Source organism: Aulonocara stuartgranti (genome assembly GCF_965226115.1).
Source record: "Aulonocara stuartgranti genome assembly, chromosome: 4".
Classification (NCBI taxonomy): Eukaryota; Metazoa; Chordata; class Actinopteri; order Cichliformes; family Cichlidae; genus Aulonocara; species Aulonocara stuartgranti.
The window spans coordinates 7,488,564-7,508,442 of record NC_138942.1 but is presented as its reverse complement, the minus strand read 5'-3'; the positions used below and the strand labels follow the sequence as shown (position 1 = coordinate 7,508,442).

General features: G+C 41.9%; 1 protein-coding gene across 2 annotated transcripts in view; it reads left to right on the top strand.

Moving 5' to 3' along the window:
- The first annotated feature begins 26 nt into the window (after nt 1-26).
- The window catches only part of svilc (supervillin c), a 26,616-nt gene continuing 6,763 nt past the window's right edge, over nt 27-19,879 (top strand). The window contains exons 1-26 of one of the 2 annotated variants that reach the window (XM_082529023.1): nt 30-136; nt 2,724-2,946; nt 3,089-3,576; nt 4,216-4,371; nt 4,507-4,686; nt 5,253-5,287; nt 6,020-6,081; nt 6,934-7,079; nt 8,217-8,445; nt 8,619-9,193; nt 9,449-9,575; nt 10,858-10,917; nt 11,038-11,100; nt 11,574-11,648; nt 11,736-11,829; nt 11,924-12,007; nt 12,178-12,376; nt 12,596-12,762; nt 12,855-12,974; nt 13,054-13,190; nt 14,354-14,501; nt 14,638-14,783; nt 14,940-15,115; nt 15,666-15,810; nt 16,178-16,496; nt 16,606-16,757. In XM_082529023.1, the coding sequence (XP_082385149.1) occupies nt 3,308-3,576; nt 4,216-4,371; nt 4,507-4,686; nt 5,253-5,287; nt 6,020-6,081; nt 6,934-7,079; nt 8,217-8,445; nt 8,619-9,193; nt 9,449-9,575; nt 10,858-10,917; nt 11,038-11,100; nt 11,574-11,648; nt 11,736-11,829; nt 11,924-12,007; nt 12,178-12,376; nt 12,596-12,762; nt 12,855-12,974; nt 13,054-13,190; nt 14,354-14,501; nt 14,638-14,783; nt 14,940-15,115; nt 15,666-15,810; nt 16,178-16,496; nt 16,606-16,757 (3,864 nt within the window). In that variant the 5' untranslated portion in view covers nt 30-136; nt 2,724-2,946; nt 3,089-3,307. Of the gene's footprint in view, nt 137-2,723; nt 2,947-3,088; nt 3,577-4,215; nt 4,372-4,506; nt 4,687-5,252; nt 5,288-6,019; nt 6,082-6,933; nt 7,080-8,216; nt 8,446-8,618; nt 9,194-9,448; nt 9,576-10,857; nt 10,918-11,037; nt 11,101-11,573; nt 11,649-11,735; nt 11,830-11,923; nt 12,008-12,177; nt 12,377-12,595; nt 12,763-12,854; nt 12,975-13,053; nt 13,191-14,353; nt 14,502-14,637; nt 14,784-14,939; nt 15,116-15,665; nt 15,811-16,177; nt 16,497-16,605; nt 16,758-19,879 lie in introns of both variants that reach the window. The other variant, XM_082529022.1, reaches the window with a different exon arrangement.

Genomic DNA, 19,879 nt, shown 5'->3' with positions numbered 1-19,879 from the left:
TGTGTCCATCTATTTATATTCTCCCCCCTTAATACGGTGCGCCATCCACAGCTGCCAGTGCGACTACTTTTGGAGTGACAGATCGTTGGGGAGGGACCGCCGGGGCTGAGGAGGGCTCTCGAGGCGAGCAGTACATGTAAGTACAAATGAAATACTTAATTCTGCCATTCTCATCTTCAAAAGTACAAAATCCTAGCAGGAGTCAGCTTGGAGAATATTTCAAAGTAGGTCACTTGTTGCCTGAGTCACCTGTTCAGTCTGACTTGGGGAGACACGGGTTGTGCATTGCACATTAGGGAGAATGGTTATAGTCTGGGTGTTCATTCACTTTAAATGCCCCGTGGGTAAAAAAGTTTCATGTGGAAGAGTAAATATTGCTGTTACGCACAGTTTACGCATTAATCTAATGTCTGTGCCAGAAAGTTACTTCAGAAATGTACCAAAAAAGATCGAGTGTCCGTATTCAAAGTGCTGGAAATTACTTCTTGTCGTATAATCCGTCAAACATCCGTCAAACTTATCTTTCATGAATGATATCAAGTCACAAAGTACTGACCTTTATTTATCTAGCTAAAAAGTTTCATTGACATTACAACTGGCCATAAGCGCCAAAATCTAAGATAATAGTTGTATGAAATACTTAAATCAGCTGTGTTGGATCAAGGACACATCTAAACCCTGCAGGACACCGGCCCTCGAGGCCTGGAGTTCCACACCTGTGCCGTAGAGTCATAAATATAAATGCAAAACAAGTAATTTCTTGATTTCATATAAAACCCCTTCTGCTGATTACAGTCTATTTACCAATATAAGCAAAGACATTATGCATAAAAAACACGGAAACACTGGGGAATCACTTTTTGGCACAACACTGGATTCATGTAAAACTTAATATTTGCGTCCTGTAAATAAGTTAAATGACTCATTGTTCAGCTCTTTGGTAGCTACATATGTAGGCTGTTACCCTATGCTGAGTTGTTTAGACAACAAATGAGTTTTGATATAAAAAAAATGTTCTCCCCAGCGTGAGGACTTTGCCACAATGTGAGTTTATATCTACATATAAAAACAGACGCGTCGTGTGTTAAATCTCACGAGGAGCTGATGAGGCTTACAGTAGGTGCACGATGTGAGAAAGCTGCTCTTCCTCTTCGTTCTCTCTCCCTTTAATATATTCAAAAGCTTAACACGTTCTTTTGCTGCTGGTGTTAATATAAAACATCCCCATCATGATTTATAATCATAGACTGTTTTTGAAATGCTCCTCTGATAATTTGCCCTTGAATTATGGAGATTCATTAGACGAGGTTGGTGCAGGTAGATGAACAGGGCAGGTGTAAGTGGCTGAGGGCTTTATCTTGGCCAGCTTTTAATCTGGTTTACTTTCCTGCTGCTCAGCACCCAAGGCCTATTTTTTTTAAAATGCATACATGTTTTGCTTTTGATTTTTTTTTTCCAGTCTGTCAGAAAACTAGCAGTTAACTTAAGCATATACCGAGTGTGGGTCCAGAATTTTGGGGTTTAATTGCTACAGAGAAAGTCATGGCTGAAAGATAACACTTTACTGTCTCAATTCAACAATTAGAGGCTGTTTGTTTAACCTTCATCGCCTATTCATTTGAATATTATAGCTTATGAGTTCAGATCCCTGGGGCTGTGTGCATATCCAAAGCCAGTATCAGCTAGTGTCACTGGATTAGAACCCCATGATCCTCGCTGAGCCTCAGTGGTGCTCTCCCTTCCAATCGACAATCCTCCAGCTTGTCACATGACACATCGCTCTTTACACCTTTACTCATGTTTTCTTCACAAATGCGTACATGAGAGTGGCATCAGTGTGAGTGGGGATGCTGGAGTGTTGCTCTTCCTGGGTCTGGACAGGTAGGTGAGTCTTCTGTGTTGACTTCTTTGTTTAAAGGATATGTGCACGTGTTTCGAAGTGACAACACAAATCCTTCAGCTGGTTGTCTCATGCAGGGATCACGGCATCTAAATAGAGCTTATTAAAGCTCTCTGTGGCATGGAAATTTGGGATCTGCAAACACTGCTGACAATGTCGCCTTCAGTTTAGTCTATCAAATGTGATATCTGGATATTCTGAGTGGGTTTTTTTTTTTAATCAATGAAAGCTGGTTATGGATTTATGGAGACTTTTCTCTAATAGAGTAATTTGTTGAATCTATATCCGTTTTATCAGTGCCTCAGTGTTTTTAATTTTTAATCTACAAGTATAGGAGCAGTGAAACAAACAAATTAATAATAAAAGTTGCATCTTATACTTTGTGAACTCTGCTGCTGCCAGCAGCATTGAGCCCTGTGGCAGATCCATCTGGCGGACTAAGTCTGTGGCTCATGCCGCTTTGTTCTCGCTCTATTGTGCTTCCTGCACCAGGAATGCTGACATCCACAGTTTTGGAAAACACACAGATACATGTGCAAACACACATTTATGTGTGCGTATATTTGTGAGCACTCGTTTTGGGAAACTAGCAGACAGTTCGTTGTTCTTTTTAAATTTTAAATGCTATATTAGAATATTCAGTTTTGTTAATGTTGTTTGTCACAATGATGCCATCAGGGACTTTCTCTTCCTTGTACGTATTTGGAATATTATAATTCAAACAGGTTGCTATACCAAATGTTAAAAAAATAAATAAAATTGGAGCCATAGCTGATAAGATTTTGTTTGTGTTTTTGATGCAAAACATGCTTCATGTTGACAGGTCATGGTAAAATACCTGATGGAATTTGAAAAAGAAACAGGACTTGTTCAGCTTAGCGGAAGAGACCAGCACGCCTGCAAACTGCCATCGAGACCTGGACCTGGAGAGGAGTTGAGCTGTGGTGTTGAGTTTCAGTGCAAGGGGAGATTCCTGCATGACAGGCTGGAACGGGTCATCTTACACAGACATGAATATAAGAAAAGGACTTTGATAAGACTTTGATGTACGCCACTTTTAGAAGAAATGGTTAATATGTAATGAAGCTCACTGGTGTTGTCGCTGACTTTTCTAGGAAGCCTGAAGGGCACTAATGTAATGTATAGTGAAATGTTTCTTATTTAACTAATCTATTTTTTATCTTTCAGGAGAAATACCTCATTCACTGTGGGACAGGCTGGATTTTAACCTTGGATTAATGTAATCTGTGAGGAAAACCAAAACAAGAAGCTCATGGAAACAGAATTGTACTGGAAGAAAGTTTGGCTCTCATGTTCTGCCCCAGCTGAAAAGTGGAAGAAGAACAGCTCATCTGTTTTTTGTTCCTATATGCTTTTTGAGGAGCAAACAACCATCTGAGTCCTTCTATGATGGAGAACGCCGTCCTGGAGCCCAGATCGGAGCGGATTGCCCGCTACAAGGCTGAGAGGAGGCGAGAACTGGCCGAACGCTTTGGCAGCATTGACGAGCTTCCTTCTAAGTGGGTGAGAAGGGATGAGAAAAAGGTTCATGAGCCAGCGAGCCAAGCGCATGGAGGAATGTTAAGCTCCCATGATCTGAGTGAAAAAGTGAACAGCAGAACACAGGATGTTACAAATGGATTAGAGACTCCTGCTGAGCCCGACTGCCTGAGAAGGTGAGCCATGTCAAGGGTGAAAGATGACTTCATTGAATGCCTTGAAGACTTAAATTTCAATCATAGCTCATTGTCATTGTTTTATTTTAGAATTACAGGAATTTGGCTGAAGTCTTGCAACAACTTCTTAGTGTGCAAAAACGATACAATTAGCACTTCAGGACACACACAAGAAACATGATAAGCCTCTTTGATGACCTTAGATACAGCACTGTCTTCCTGCTGTGGCTGCACAGGGTAGCAGGTGCTGCGAGCCTAATTTGCTCAAAAAACAATAAAACCCTAATTCTGGCAACATGACCATGACACTTGTCACCTGTTCACAGCTTTCAGAACTTGACAAGTTGTTGATACCTTCAATCGTTTGTATCATGGTAACTGCTAAGAACAGTTTGTGGCATCATATTAATAGTCAGTCAGATGACAGCGAGCGTGCATGTAGTGCAGATGGTTTAGATTTGCAGGTGGCTTCTTCTCTTCTGTGAAACCATGAAAAAAACTCACATATTTTTGTGAGTTTTTGAGACTTCTGCATTATTAATATGAACTGTGACAAAAGATTATGTTTTGTGCTCCTCATGTCATGTCCCCCATATCTGCAATCTCACCTCCTTCCCTCACTCATACCCTCCCCTCTAGGCAGGGTTCCCAGAACTCTGCTAGCATGCAGAGTGGGGAAGAGCCTCATGTCCCTCATGGACTCGACGGCCCACAGCTCCACACTCGGGTGTCCGTGGGCCAGTTGAGAAGTGCTCTTCTACAGCAGACGGAGAGCGGAGCACAGCCTGAGAAAGCGTAGGGTCGCCTGCATGCGCGTGTGATCCGGCCTGTCACTAACAGACTGTGTTCCACTGTGTGATAATATTTCTCTTCATCTCAGCATCTTCTCCCCTTCTTACTTTCTTCTTATCCTACTTTGTGTGTGGATAGTAGCTTCCCTGATGCTGGGCAAGCCACATCCTCTCTGGATCTGGCTGTAAACCCGGGCTCTGAGGGGGGTCGGCGACGCACTCGACGTTACCTCCCTAGCTCGTCAGGCGGTAACAGAAAAACTAGCGAACGCTTCAGGACACAGCCAATCACAGCCAATGAGATGGAGGAGAGCAGTGGGTAGGGACTGTTTCTTGTGGGCATGATAAAAAAAATAAATAAATAAATGGGAAGATGAGATGCCTGGCATGGCTAGGACTAAAGAACATATTGTTTGCTGTGTTTTCATATATTTAAAATAGTGTACGGCTAACATTTCATGGGAAAACTCATTAGGAACAAAATATCAGCCTTACCTGATGATACAGTACCACAACTTTTGTCTTATAGGAAACACTTATTTACCCTTGAATGATGCTTAATATTTGTTCCCCGTGATAAGAATGCACTAACCCTTCAGCTGAGGTGTGGCATGTGGAGCAGCTTTACATAAAAAACCAATGGGCGGTGTATTTTGCATGAGTTTATCTTCCTTAATAGCCTCCACAGTGTTGCTTTACCCAGCATGCAAAACAGCACAGTGTGTTGACTGTCTGAGCTGCAAATTGAAGCAAAAAGACACATACTGTAAACACCAAGCTGGATCCAGATCTCCATAACAACATTATCTAAAGAGTCAAGCATATGTCACCAACCTGTTCACCTGATGACCTCATCCTTTTGCTATTTTCCTCCGATTCTTCTAGGTGCTTGGATCCAGAGAACGAGGAAAACAGCAAAGGTAAAGCTTTCTCCCCTATGTGTTTGTCATCATCTGTTATTTCCGTGTGCTTTGCTGGTACACTGTCTGGTTGAGAAGGAAGTAAAAATGACAACAGGGAAAACTTACATGTAATATATTACGTGAGGTATGAAAGAAACATAAACAAATTGAAAAATACTGTGTACAATATTTAATTCTTGCAGAGGGCTTCCAACTTGCACAGTTGCCTCCATAAATTCATTTAATGGCTCAGGAAATAAACTGGGTTATATTTAGAGGATCACAATGCTCAATCTCTTCTGTAACGACAGACCAAACCATTTGGGCAGTGGAGCGGTGTTATGTACATCTAACTCTTGACCCCGTCATAAAAAGATGACAAGCAAGTCTTTACAGAGATTGACTCACTGAGAGTTTACACCACAGATAATAAGACCGCAGACACGAGTGGCCTTTATTGCTGTATGGATGTTTAGACTGTTGTTTTCAGGTCACACTGTATATCATTAAAATTGTTCTTCACAACTTTTTACTCACAGCTATCATCAATACAGAGATACCCCCAATTCCTAGACTTAGATGCAGTGTATTTAAGCACAGTTCACTAAGAAATTGCACCTGTGTTTGCTCTGTCTGCACCTGTGTCTCTTCCTGCTGTTAACTGTTTAAAAGTTTGATGAACCAAAATCTCTTAATGGCTGTTTTTTAATTTTTTTTAATTTTCAAATGATGGTGTGTATTTTTCCACAGCAGATGTAAAAACAGATGACAGAGCCAAAATGAGTGTGGCAGCCAAGATGTCTCTGTTTAAAGTGAGTTTGAATTGTTACCTGCTTTTTTTCTTTTTTTTTGTTAGAATGTGAGATCCCACATAAACTCGCCTAAACACACACAGTAAATGCAATCACTCTACGGTGTTAAAATTAAAGAAATGTATTCAATCCTTTATCATCTCCTGTCACCTCAGCTGCTCAACTTACGGTCTGAGCGCTGAGCACGCAGAACACTACCTGGTCCTGTTGAAAGAATATGAATGGTCAAAACAGGTGCTCTCCTTGGATCCACACTTTGGTTTGATGCTTTAGTACTTATTAAAGGAAAGACCAAGTCTGTAATATGATAGATACAGAGCCTTATCTTGAAGCTCTTTAAGCTCTTTAGTCTCACACAGATGATGAAATGCACTGTGGATTTTTCCATTATTCCAACATTTCAGCTGAGGCACACTTTTAGCAATAAGGCATCAGGTGAAAATGTGCCAGACACTGTATTAACATTAACAACCACAGCAGCTGTGGTATAATTAGCCTGCTGCTCTGTAGAGGCAGCAGGGGAGGTAACTGAAGCCAGCAGGTCTCTTGTTACATTGTGACCTGCAGCATGCAGCAAGTGGCCAAGATGCTGCACCTTAGAGCTCGCTGCTTTATTCACCGGCTATCTGACCTGCTTTACCTCCCTCCATCTGTTTATACAAATAGAACAGAGGACATCTCGAGGGGACTTTTTACTGCCATTTTTGTGGTCTCCCTCATTATTTATGCAACAGGTGGAGGCTGTAGATTGAGGCTCCTATTTGACCTGAATGTTGTCGTCCATCTGCATCACAGACTGGGTTCAAACTGATTTTTTTCACATTAATGTCCTCCCCACATCCTTCTCTGTAGGAGCTGGAGAAGTCTTCAGCCTCTGAGGCCTCGGCATTCCTCAAGCCTCGCTCAGGCTGCGTCTCTCATGAACGCAGGAGCCGGCGTGGCAACGACCATCGCTTTCTGACACAGCCAATCACCTGTGGAGAAATGGTGGCGATCAGGTGGGAGAGCTGTAGTGTTACCAAAACCACATCACATAATTAGCTATTTGACTTGATTGACAATCACTAAAAAAGTCATCTAGTTTTATTTAAGATTATGCATGTGTAGTTTTTACGTTTTAGTTTTGTGGGAATAAATAAATACATGCTTGATGATTTAAAAACTTAAAATGTTTAAAAACTTCAACTTATTAAAGTCAAATCTGTGAAAACAAGAGACCTTGCTTCAGTGGAATTAAGTACTTACTGTATGTCTTATTTAAAAGTAAGAACTTCTAGAAGCGTGTCTTATTTAAGCAGTTATTTTTAGGCTCCTATGTAAATGAGTAAAGAGAGTTGTTCAGTGGTTAGGGGGTAAAAACCCCCCTGCATTTTTAGAATCAGTAGTTAAATGTGACAACATTTTCTTCAAAGCTTTGGTGACATATCTCTTCAAAATAGCCTTTTCCCCTACAAATTAAACTTAATATTGCAGCTACATTAAAGCTAGTCTCACCAGATCACTGAGTTTTTTCATGTTATGTTATGCTTCTTTCCTACAAAAACGAGTAGACCAAGAAACAAGAAACAGTTTAAACTGTCATAAACCCATGCACCATGCAAAAACATGGTTGGCTCATACGTTTCCCAGCCTTTCTGTTTGGTGAAACAAGTTGCAAGGAATTTGTTCTGACACATTCCTGGCCAATAAAGAGCCCCTGATTGGCTCAGTGTCACCATATTTGCTCTTATAGATTTCTCCCATGTGTTTCTGTTCAGGAGTTTTTCGGTGCCTGGTTTCGTTTGGCTGTAACTCCTGGCAATGGGTCACAAATATATGCTTTTTTTTAAAGGAATGAGATTGTTGGAAACCAAACCAAAATTGGGATTGGATCTAGTTTGTTCAACCAGAATTATATGAATTTCTTAGGGGCTATTTTCAGTTACACATTTGCTGTTGTAGGGAGTAGCAGCAGCAGGACGATGTCTGTCAGATTGACTAAAAATAACCTGTGTGTGTTCATGGTAATGAAAAAACACCCACCGTTTTCTCCACTGCTTTTGCACAGCAGTGTAGATCAAATGTGTCCAAGGCATAGGAGATTTTGACTAAACATAAATTCTTCTCTGACTTTATGGTGTCATGTTACGCATCAGCACTCCCAAACCAGCACCACCAGTGGAGGTCCAGTCTGTGCAGGCTGAGTCAGAGGAGGATGGCGACGAGAGCTGCAAGCTGAGCATGAGCGAGAAGCTGGCCCTCTTCAACAAACTGTCCCTGCCTGGGAGGGAGGGAGCCGGGCCTGCTGACGGGCCCCCAGAGAGACGAAGGCAAAAGGGGGCTCGGTACCGCACGCAGCCCATCACAGTGGAGGAGGTCAGTCTGGTGGGTAGAGAGCAACAGAACAATAAATGGGGAACAAATGTATTTAGAACTTCATAGACCAGAAAAGGGGCAGGAGTGGTTATTAATAGCAAGGTTAATTTGTTGTCTTTCTTCACTTCTTGCCTGCTGTCCTCTAAGTAAATCTATTATTGATCTTCTTTGCCCCTTTTTAGCTCCAGAAAGGCCCTGTTCAGCTTCCTGCCCTCTGTTTGTCCCCTCATCTGTCCGACAGACAGCAGGCCTCGTCTGTCAACCTGAAACCCAGTGAGGTACGTCTTTCACAGTCCACATCAGATGCTGGCACTGGACTCGGAAAATCTGGTCCGACTCAACAGGGACCACAGTGCTACGACTCTGAGCCAGGCTTAAAAGGAATCCTGAAGAAGAGTCGCTCTGCAGGCTCGGAGTGGAGCAGGACAGAAGCCAGTCAGGTAGATGCATCATACAGCCATGAACAGAATGGTGGAGGCTGTAGAGAAGCGGCGATACACGGGAGCAAAGCGGGAGGTGAGAGGGAGGGAACTTCTGCAGCACCACAGAGAGACAGACGAGAGACCTCTGGTATGGAGGAAGGTTCGCAGTCTGCTGCTCCCTGGAGGCAGAGGGCTAGAAACAGGAGGGAAACCATTGCCTGCACACCAATAAGAGCCTTGTCAGAGCAGGATGCTCCACAGCAATCCTGCCAGTCCAAATATGAACTGAGCTTTTCCTCTGAGAAAAACAGCGTAGACATCAATGGAAGAGCCAAGTAAGTCATGTAAATAAATGACATGATCTGATAAGAACTGTAAATGTTTTTCTTCTATAGAGTCAAACTGTTGATATTGCTGCATATTGGAAAGGTTTGCTAAAGACTTTGAAACGTATATTATTGTGACATCTGTGAGTTAGATAATAAAAATGATTCTTTACAGTTTTCACCAGAAATATTAAGTTTTCAGCAGCTTGTATGTTGTTCTTTGATATGTTATATACTTCATACTGTGTGTAATGTGTCTTAAAGGCAGGAGGAAGACCAAAAGGCCATGAACAAGATCCATGACAACACCACAGATATTAAAGCTGTCCGGGTCACCTCAGAAGAGTGTGCGCCTAAAATGCAGGAGACAACCAACGGCAGCAGAAGTGAGGTGAGCAGCAAGGTTAACCACGTAAGACATAGACCATTTAAAAAAAGAGGTTTTGTCAGCGTTTACTTGCATGTCATTCTGTCTGATAACACTGAACGAATTCTAATAAAACTTTGTATTGGTGTAGAGTACGGTCATGTTATAAATCCATTTAAATTTAGCTTACATCCACCAGTTTCTTCAAGGTCAACTTTATGAATTATTGATAGTTATTGACAAAAATCGGTGAAACTCAGGAACTATGATTCTTACAAGAGTTGTGTGTCAGCATACTGAAAGTACAGCAGAGGATAAAATATCATGTCACATTTAACCTTTGACCTCTCCTTCAAGGTCAATAGATAATCTGAAGGTCAAAGTATATAATAATTATATACCACCATTTAAAATATTGTTTCTTGCTGCCACTGTTTGTAGCGACGACATATAGGAATAAAGGGAATGATATATGGTTGTAAACAGTGTGTTACTTTTGAGATCTGACCTCTTCTCCAAGGTCAGATAAGGTCAAATATTCATAAAATGTCTTTGATCTTTAAAACTTTGCTTAAATTCTGCTTTCTTTGTTTGTATTGGCAACATTTAAGAAATGATACTTGTATATAGGGACTCTATATTATAGTTTAACTGAATGATATTAGGCCCTGCGACAGACTGGCGACCTGTCCAGGGTGTACCCCGCCTCTCGCCCTATGACAGCTGGGATAGGCTCCAGCACCCCCCGCGACCCTGAAAAAAGGATAAGCGGAAGCGAATGGATGGATGGATGAATGATATTAGACAATTCTATAAAAGCATTACAGAAGTTTTGCAGCATTTTTTTCTCTGAAAGAATTCAGTGAGAAAATCTTTGTTTGCATCACAGAGGTTACAGAGTTCACGCTTCTTGCCTGGTTTAAATTGAGGCAGAGGTTACATTTGTGGTTACATTTGGGTATTTGTCATACCACTGAAACCAGATATAGCATCTCTTATCTGCAGCACTCTGAATGTGGTATGTGCTGAATGTCCTGAGATCAGACTCGAGTTACCGCGGAATATATTGAGTCCAGTGAGTGTTTATGTACCAGGATGGGATTGGCTGTCCTATTACACGACGTGGAATGTAAACACACTGATTATTTGGCAATTAAATGATCTCAGCTTCACCATGCCGACACTATGTGTGGGATTTGTATATTAATCATTGTCCTACTTCCTTTTTATGTCTGTCATTTTTATACTTCTGGCAACATTTATGTTTGTTTGAATTCTTTTAAATGCATCTCCCTGTTTTCCATAGTATCATGTGCAGGAACAGTCAAAAAACCCTCATCTTGAGAATGACAACCTTCAGTGCTGGGTAAGCCTCAATCTAATGATTCAAAACCCATCCTCCCTCATCTTGATTTTGAAACCACAGCCCTTTAGATTTTGAATAGCTTTGAACATCTGCAGCCTGCCCCTCTCTCTTCTCTCCCAGGAGCCCGTCTTTGCCTCTGTCTATTCTATCAATACGCCCCAATATATCATGTGTTTTAATCAGGTAATTGTGTGAGCCGGTGCATGGCATTGCTGCTGTTTGATTTGGAGTGTTTTGTATGCTGTGAAAGGCTTTTGTCATCTCACAGATTCAGGCGGATGTGATGTGACAACCCTGTCACCTTGTCTCAAAATTACAATGCGTCACATCACAGCTCTCAGTTCACACTTTCCATTTAGGTGTGTGCTTACCAGATGTTCATTTTGGTCATGAAAGTTATATCTTACTCCCACGTTTCTTTGTGCATGTTTCTGACCTAGTTCTAATGGACAAAAGTAAATGTGCATTGTACAAAAACTCCTTATAATATCTAATGCAGGGCAGGATTAGGCAGAAAGGAACAGACTGAATGAAATGTTACACATAGAAAGTTTAGCTCTATGTAAAATCTTTATATTTTGTATCTTCTGTGCAATCCACTCTCACTGTCCTAGAATGCAAAAGTCACCATTTCTGTGTTTTGCTTTCACCTCCAGACTAACCTCTCCTTTGAGGCACAAGAAGTCTCCTCTCCTACGAACAATCAGAGTCAGCCTCAGTGGAGACATAAGGTGACGCACACCTGCATTTTTTTCATATTTGTGCGTGTATCTGCGGAAAAGCTGCATTGTAACGGATGCATTTCTCGGGCTCTGTAGGATAAAGGAACTGAGATTCAGATGACTGAATTTGGAGAATTGAAAACACAGCAGGAAAGCAAAGAGCAGGAGGCTGGAAGCACGGCTAAGACAAGTAACTCACTTATTCTCCAGTTCTCATACAGTTCTGCTGAGCATATTTTGGCCTTGTTTATGAGGTTTTTCTCTCCTGTGTTTGCAACATCTAGGCCTTGCATCTGGTGAATCACAAAGAAATGGTATCGCTCACAGCAGGAGACACTCCACTGATGCTCCATCATGCAAAAATGAAGGTCAGAGCAGTTTTACACCACGAAAAACAAGCAAACAAATAAACAAACAAGTCTGTGTTGAGACTCAGTGCTTGTTTTATTCATCATCATATGGACAACGCTGGTTCCCACAATGTAAAAGCTCATTGAGGATCCAAGTATTTTAGCGTTTTCATTTCTTTCCCCCTCAGTGACTCCACAGAGTTCTTCACCAACAGTCACTACTCAGGAGGTAAAGGAAGAGACGCCTGTTGATGAACCAAACATGTTTGATGGCAGTTTCTACTGTGATCAGTCACCTTCTTCAGCCTGCCCCCCACCTTGTGGTGGAATTGCTGCCTCAGAGGGTGAGCAGGACCTGGGAGTCTTCTGCCAGACCAACACACACATGTAAGCATAGTTTTTTCCTGCAAATGTGAGATTAGATTGAGTCCTTGCAATTTCTAAATAGTAAATGCAAAATATATTTGTGTATCTAATGTAGTTTTTATGCTAAAGCTAAAAGGAAAAGATTAGAGTAAAAAAAATTTTTCCTGCAAATTTATATTCACACACACAGTAGCTGATATCTTCAGTAACTCTGTATTGTCTGTGTGTGTTTGTTTGCAGATTGACCTCAGCAGTAGCAGAGCACAGGCGGTCGGTACGTCCGTCCCGTCGGACTCAAGGCTCCAGAAACCCTCTGAGGGCTCTCGCAGCCAGAGAGGACATCAGGCAGGACTTCATGGGAGAGAGAGTCAATTCATCAGCTCAAGAGAGGATCCAAGCAGAAAAAAGTATGCTAATTTATGTTGTTCCCTTCTCTTGTTACTTTCCTTCTTTTATGTTGCTCAGCTACCTGATATTGCAGGTTTTTTTCTCACTATAGAGTCTAAGAACTCGTCTATAGCAGACTCACCTTCCTTAAGATCTGAAGAATCCTCCTTAGATGCCGAGACAGCTAAGTCTTACCCGCCCTTCAGCAGCCTGATGCTAATTCACATCAAAGGTCAGGAAAGGTTTGGTTCATCTGTGTGATGATCTGCTTGTGGTCAGGTGTTAAGGTTAACCAACACCTGTGATGACAGGTAGGCGGCATGTTCAGGTCCGCCTGGTTGAGCCCTCAGTGCGGTCACTGAACAGTGGAGACTGCTTCCTGCTGGTCACTCCAGAGCACTGCATCCTGTGGAGTGGAGAGTTTGCCAACGGACAAGAAAAAGCAAAGGTACCTCCCAGGACAATGTTATGGTGTAGTAGCAGCATGTATGACACATAAAATTACAGGGAAAGGGTAAAGAGGTGGATAATACAATACAAAATAAGAAAGTAGGATTAAAATTATTTCCCATTGCCAGGAAATATCTGACCATCCCTTAAACTTACTCCTCTTAGAAATTTACATGGGAAAGGATGTTTTAATAACTTCATACATATACCAAATTGGTTTACATTTATGCACAACAAATAAATGCATAAAATATTACCCTTCAAGACCCAAAGAGCATTCTGTGCATAAAATGCAGTGTTTGCAGTTCTTGCAGTAAATTGTAAGCATTAAACCTTAATGGACTCATAAAGGTTGGCTACAGTTTGTGTGTTAAATGCATAATAAAGGACAGTGACGATATGAATCAAGAACGTCATACATCACAGAGTTCAGTTATTGATTATCTAAGTATCACAGTATGTACCTTTACTTTTAAACATTAACTTTGGTTGCGTTTTAAATGTATTTATATTTTATTATGGAACAGTGTACTAAACGTATATGGGGACAAAGTGTGGAGACAAAGCACTGAATGAGTAATTAAGTCAACATTTTGAGATAATAACCCAAAATATTTCCTTACAAGCTTCCATAAAAAGGTAATATTATTGAGAGGACGGTGCACACTGTCATAGACTCTTTTTAATAGTTATTTGTACGTTTCTATTATTATAACAAAGGTTCAAATATCTGTTTGTCTAAAACTATAGCTGCTTTCACACATGAACGGGTTGTGACACTTATGAATTTATTTCTTTTCATGTGTAGCACTCAGCCATGTTCTTGTTATTGGAAATATTTTGGTTTGGTGAGGCAAGTTTCCTGCAAGATTTCTAATATAGGCCAGCAAAGACTGCAGTAGTAAAATAAAAAGAAATTACAATATGCTTTTACTATAGACTATGTTCTGTTTGGGTTAGCATAGCAAAAAGGTCCTAGGTTCTAATCCACCATCTGCTCAAGGCCTTTCTGCGTGGAGATTGCATGTTCTCCCTGTGTCTCTGTGGGACTCTCTGGGTACACTGGCCTCCCTGTGACCCTGAATGGGATAAGTGGCAGAAAATGGGTGAACTATATTCTGTTACTGCTGATTATCATATTATTTATTTATTTTTTGTCAGGCCTCTGAGCTAGCTTTGTTCATCCAGAACCAAAGGGACCTTGGTTGTTTGGCTTCCCACGTTGTCCACCTGCAGGAGGGCATGAACTCTGACAGCAGTGTGGCTGCAGACTTCTGGAGTCTCCTGGGAGGAAGAACACAGTACAGAGGTTGGAAGTAAAACATGTACTTTTCAAATATATCAGAGAAACACATTTTGAATTGCAATTTTTCTCCTTTTATAATTCACCTGTTGTTTTTCATCCAAAACATTAGAAAATGTTTTTTCTTTTCTTTTACTCACAGGAGCTTGTGCTCCAGAGGAGGATGAGCTCTATGAGCGCGGTGTGGTGGAGTCCAACTGTGTGTACAGGCTGGTGGAAAACAAACTGGTGCCTCATGAACAGGCTTGGGCCTCCATCCCCAGCATCACCCTGTTGGCCTCCTCTGAGGTCTGAGCTTCAATTCTCGGCTCCCTAATTACTTATATTGTAGTTGTTTTGGTTTTGGGTTTGTTTTTTTGTTCATTAAATGCTTGATTGTAGAAAAATAATGGAAGAGAAGTTAATCTCTGACTCTGTTCATATCTCTTTGTCATGTATGCCCAGGCCCTGGTGTTTGATTTCGGCAGTGAGGTCTATCTGTGGCTCGGACAGGACGTTTCCCTCAGGAGGAGAAATGTTGCTCTCCAGTTGACTCACCAGGTGTGGGTTGGAGCTTATGACTACAGCAACTGTCAAGTAAACCCACTGGATCCCACTCAGTGTAACCCTGCAATTCAGCTGTAAGTCACTAATATATTACACATAAAAAAGGAGCCTGTCTGTATACAACATTAAGTTTGCTGTGCATTCATAATATGCACTCTGTAGAAAGTAATTCTTGGTTAAGTGTGCCCATGTGACATGCTCTAAAAACCCTGCTTGATGTTTAAAGTCCAGACTATATTTTGACATTTAAAAGACATATTTTAAAGCAAGCAAGTGGACATGAACTACAAAATACTTGCAGAGAGTAAAGGTCTTCTCTCAGTGTACCATATTCCACAGTCAGAAAATATATTACAACTTGTGTATATTAAACAAGGTCTTTAAAGGGCTTCCTTTCTTCATTTATTTCAAGAGGGTTTTTTTTTTGTTGCAGTTTAATGAGATTTAAGTTTTTAAAGTATATATATATATATATATATATATATATAGTGTGTGTGTAATTATGTCTCTTGGGAATGGATGTCTGTAAAGCTTGAGTCTGGACTAAGACAGACTCTCTTTTCTATTTTGTTTAATGCTTGTGTTAGTTCTTTTATCGGTTTCATGGCATAACTTTGTCCACAGACGAGGAGAAGGCCGTCCCAGCTGGGCTCTGTTCGGCGTCCTCACTGAGAGCAACGAGACAGCTCTGTTCAGGGAGAAGTTCCTGGACTGGATGTGCAGGGTTGGAGGCAGAGAGGAAGCGGCTTCAGGGACGGATCAGACGCAGGTTCATATCACATTCAGAGATATGATGCGGCACATGCAGTTTTCAGACACTCAAACTAGTGTGTTTCAGTTATTGCACTGTTTGTGTAAAATTATAGATGTGAAGAATATATTTAGATCAATTAGTTTTATTAAGTTTCCAGCTTGATAGAAAATTAGTCTCTATTAAAAATTTTTACTAAAAAAACAACAAATTTTTATTACTGGAAATATTGACTGGAAATATCTAAAACCTATTTATAACTAGCTACCTTTTATTTCTACTGAAACTCATGTGCAGATATCTAAATTTCAATTTTGACTTTTGCTTTTTAAAAGTGATTTTTTTTAAACCACTGAAATTCAGTGTCTGCGCTTCCTCTCCATAGTCCATCCCAGTCCAGTCATCCCAGCCGCTCTCCCCTCCTTCAGACCTCTTGAGTCCCTGCGATGCCAAAGCTCTAGTATCGGGTCAGTGCTTAGAAGGTGACGGTTTGGTCCGTACTGTGCTGGCTGGGGTCGATGTCCAGAGAGGTCATGGTGTCATCATGCTGATGGAGGAACGTCAGATGGAGCTTAACACAGTAGCGGTGGACACCTGGCACGTCCAGGAGTTTGACGACAGTGAAATCCCAGTGGAGAGCAACGGACAGCTTTATGAAGGAGACTCTTATGTAATCCGCTGGAAGTACAGCATCAGTACAGCTGGTCAGTAACCTTTTTTGGGTTTTTTTTCTAATAGATTGTACTTTTAATGCTATGGCAATATTTTGACCGAGACATTTTAATAATGGTTAACACTCTCTCTTCGTTACAGACAGCACAGACAGCTCAGATGAGTGTGGGACGGATCCAGCACCAAAGGAAAAGACGGCCTTCTTCCTGTGGCGAGGCCGTCACTCCAGTGTCAGTGGACGGGACACAGCTGCTTTCCTTTCCATCGGGATGAGGAACCACGAAGAGTCGCAGGTAAGCTCATAGCAGTCAGATTAGATCCCCTTCTTATATTAAAGTAGAACCCTGGTAACTGTTAACTTTCACAGCAGTGAAAAGCTTAGTTTTATCCTCACAAAGAACGCACGCACTTCACTTAGTAGAAACATTGCATTATGCGAGTATACCCAAACAAATTAAGAGAAACAAAGAGCACAAGCAAAAGTCTTTTACTTTATTTTATTACAAGTATTTTTTTTATTGCAATGCAAAGAGGCAGTGTAGGAGGAGAAAATAAGCCTAAATGGCTGTGTAGAAGTGAAAGAAATACATAAATAATTTAACAGACAATAAAAATGGCACCAACAACAACAAACACCCAGCAAAAGCTTCTGAAACATTTTAATGTTTATTAGAGTATATTTCAATACACAGAGGCATATGGTTGGTTTACAACTGCAGTAAAAGTTGAATGTAGTTTAGAGAAAAGTGGCTTGTTTTAAAGTCCATGGAGTATTTAAAGTATTAAGAATGAAAAAAACAGACAAAGGTGATGACATTTTACTTTGTAAACCACACTACCACTTTTTGTTAGTTTGTTACTAGTTAGATAGTTACTAGTTCTGCCTACCTGCCCACACATTGACCCTTTTGAGAACAGATTATTACACAATGTTAGCCACAGAAGTTGAGATTATTTCTGCTGGCATGTGCACATCAAATTCAAATTTCAAATTTCAAATTCAAATTTTTATTTGTCACGTACACAGTCATACACAGTACGATATGTAGTGAAATGCTTGGACAACTGCTCGTGACCTAAAGAAAACAAAAAAGGAAAAGGCTATGAATAAGAAAGGAAATAAATATGAAAAATTAAAAAGGGTAAATTTAACTAGGAAGGAATAAAATATAAATTAAGGTTAAAAATGAAATAACTGTACAACACAAATTAGAATGAAGGGTAAATTTAACTGGGAAGAATAAGATAAATATATAAATTAAAGTTGAAAATAAAATAACTGTACAACAAAATACACAATACACAATATAGAACTATATAAGAATGTATGAAGAAATCTAAATAAATATATACACAATAACAGCAGCTGTACAAGTATTAACCGGAAATGAAGAATATAGTGACCAGTGTTGTGCAAAACCAAAGTCCAGAAAGTCCAGTGTGTGTGTAAGAACTGTATGTGTGGGTCAGTACTGTGTGGTGGTGTGATTGAGAGACCGTATCGCCTGCGGGAAGAAGCTCCTCCTCAGTCTCTCTGTGTTGGTCTTCAGGGAGCGGAATCGCTTTCCTGACCTCAACAGAGAGAACAGTCTGTTGTTGGGATGGCTGAGGTCCTTCACGATCTTCCTGGCCTTGGTCCAGCACCGCCTGCTGTAGATTGAGTGCAGGTCAGGGAGCTCGGAGCGGATGGTGCGCTCAGCTGACCGCACAACCCTCTGTAGAGCTCGTCTGTCCTGCATGGTGCTGTTCCCGAACCAGGTTAAGATGTTTCCCGCCAGGATGCTCTCTATGGTGCACGAGTAAAAGTTCCTGAGCACCTTGGAGGGCAGTTGGAAGTCTCTCAAGCGTCTGAGGTGGTAGAGACGCTGTCGGGCCTTTTTCACCACGGTGTTGATGTGACAGGACCATGACAGGTCCTGCGTGATGTGAACTCCGAGGTATTTGAAGCTGTCCACTCTCTCCACTGGGCACTCGTTGATGACGGGGGTCTGGTAGTTCCTCTCCTGCTTAGTGCTGAAGTCCACTATCAGCTCCTTTGTCTTACTGACGTTTAGAAGGAGGTTGTTCCTCTGGCACCAGTTCTCCAGATTCCTAATCTCCTTCACGTAGGCCGTCTCGTTGTTATCAGAGATCAGGCCCACCACGACGGTGTCGTCAGCAAACTTGATGATGGTGGTGGAGCTGGTAGTGGCCACACAGTCATATGTGTACAAAGAGTACAGCAGGGGGCTCAGAACACACCCCTGGGGGGCTCCAGTGCTGAGAGTGGTGGAGGCTGAGACATGTCCGCCCATCCTTACTGCCTGTGGTCTGCCAGTTAGGAAGTTGGAGATCCACTGACACATAGATGAGCTGAGTCCCAGATGCTCCAGCTTGGTGGTGAGTGTGGAGGGAATTATGGTGTTAAATGCAGAGCTGTAGTCTATGAAGAGCATTTTAACATAATTCCCCCTTCTAGTGTCCAAGTGAGTGAGTAATGTGTGGAGGAGATGAGAGATGGCATCGTCTGTGGAACGATTTGGACGATAAGCGAACTGTAGTGGGTCCAGTGTGTCTGGTAGTGAAGAAATGATGAAGTCTCTGACCAGGCGTTCAAAGCACTTCATCACTACTGAGGTGAGGGCTACAGGGCGATAGTCATTGAGAGAAGCAGGGTGGGGTTTCTTCGGGACAGGAACAATGATGGACTCTTTGAAGCATGTGGGGATCACCGACTGAGATAAAGAGATGTTGAATATCTCAGTGAACACAGGAGCTAGCTGGTATGCGCAGTCTCTTAGGATACGACCTGGGATGCCGTCTGGTCCTGCTGCTTTCCTGGTGTTCACTCTCTTGAAGGCTCTCCTTACTTCATGCTCGGAGATGACGAGCACGTTTCCGGTGCTGGCAGTATCTTCCTGTCTGCAGCCGTTAGCGCCGCTAACACTAGCATTGTTGGAGACCTTAGCTGCAGCCTCGAAGCGAGCATAGAAAGTGTTCAGCTCGTCTGCCAGAGTCACGGTCGCGTTCGTCATACCGGTTGTTGGTGCTTTATAGTCCGTTATTGTCCTTAGTCCCCGCCACAGGCTCCTAGAGTCATTCTGTTGGAGTTGTGACTCTAGTTTCCTCCCGTAGCGCTGCTTCGCCTCTTTCACCGCCCTCCGCACGTTATATGACGCGGCTTTGTACGGGTCCATGTCCCCCGTCATGAGTCCCGTGTTGTAGGCAGCGGTGCGGGATCTCAGAGCGTTGCGGATGGTTTTATCCACCCACGGCTTCTGGTTGGGAAACGTTGTGATAGTCTTTGTCTCCACGGTATCATCCGCTAGTTTCCCGATGAATCCCACAACCGCTTCCGTAAACACGTTGACGTCATCGTCGGAGCTGTTTCTGAACATGCCCCAGTCTGCGTCATCGAGTGCGTCCTGTAATGCGG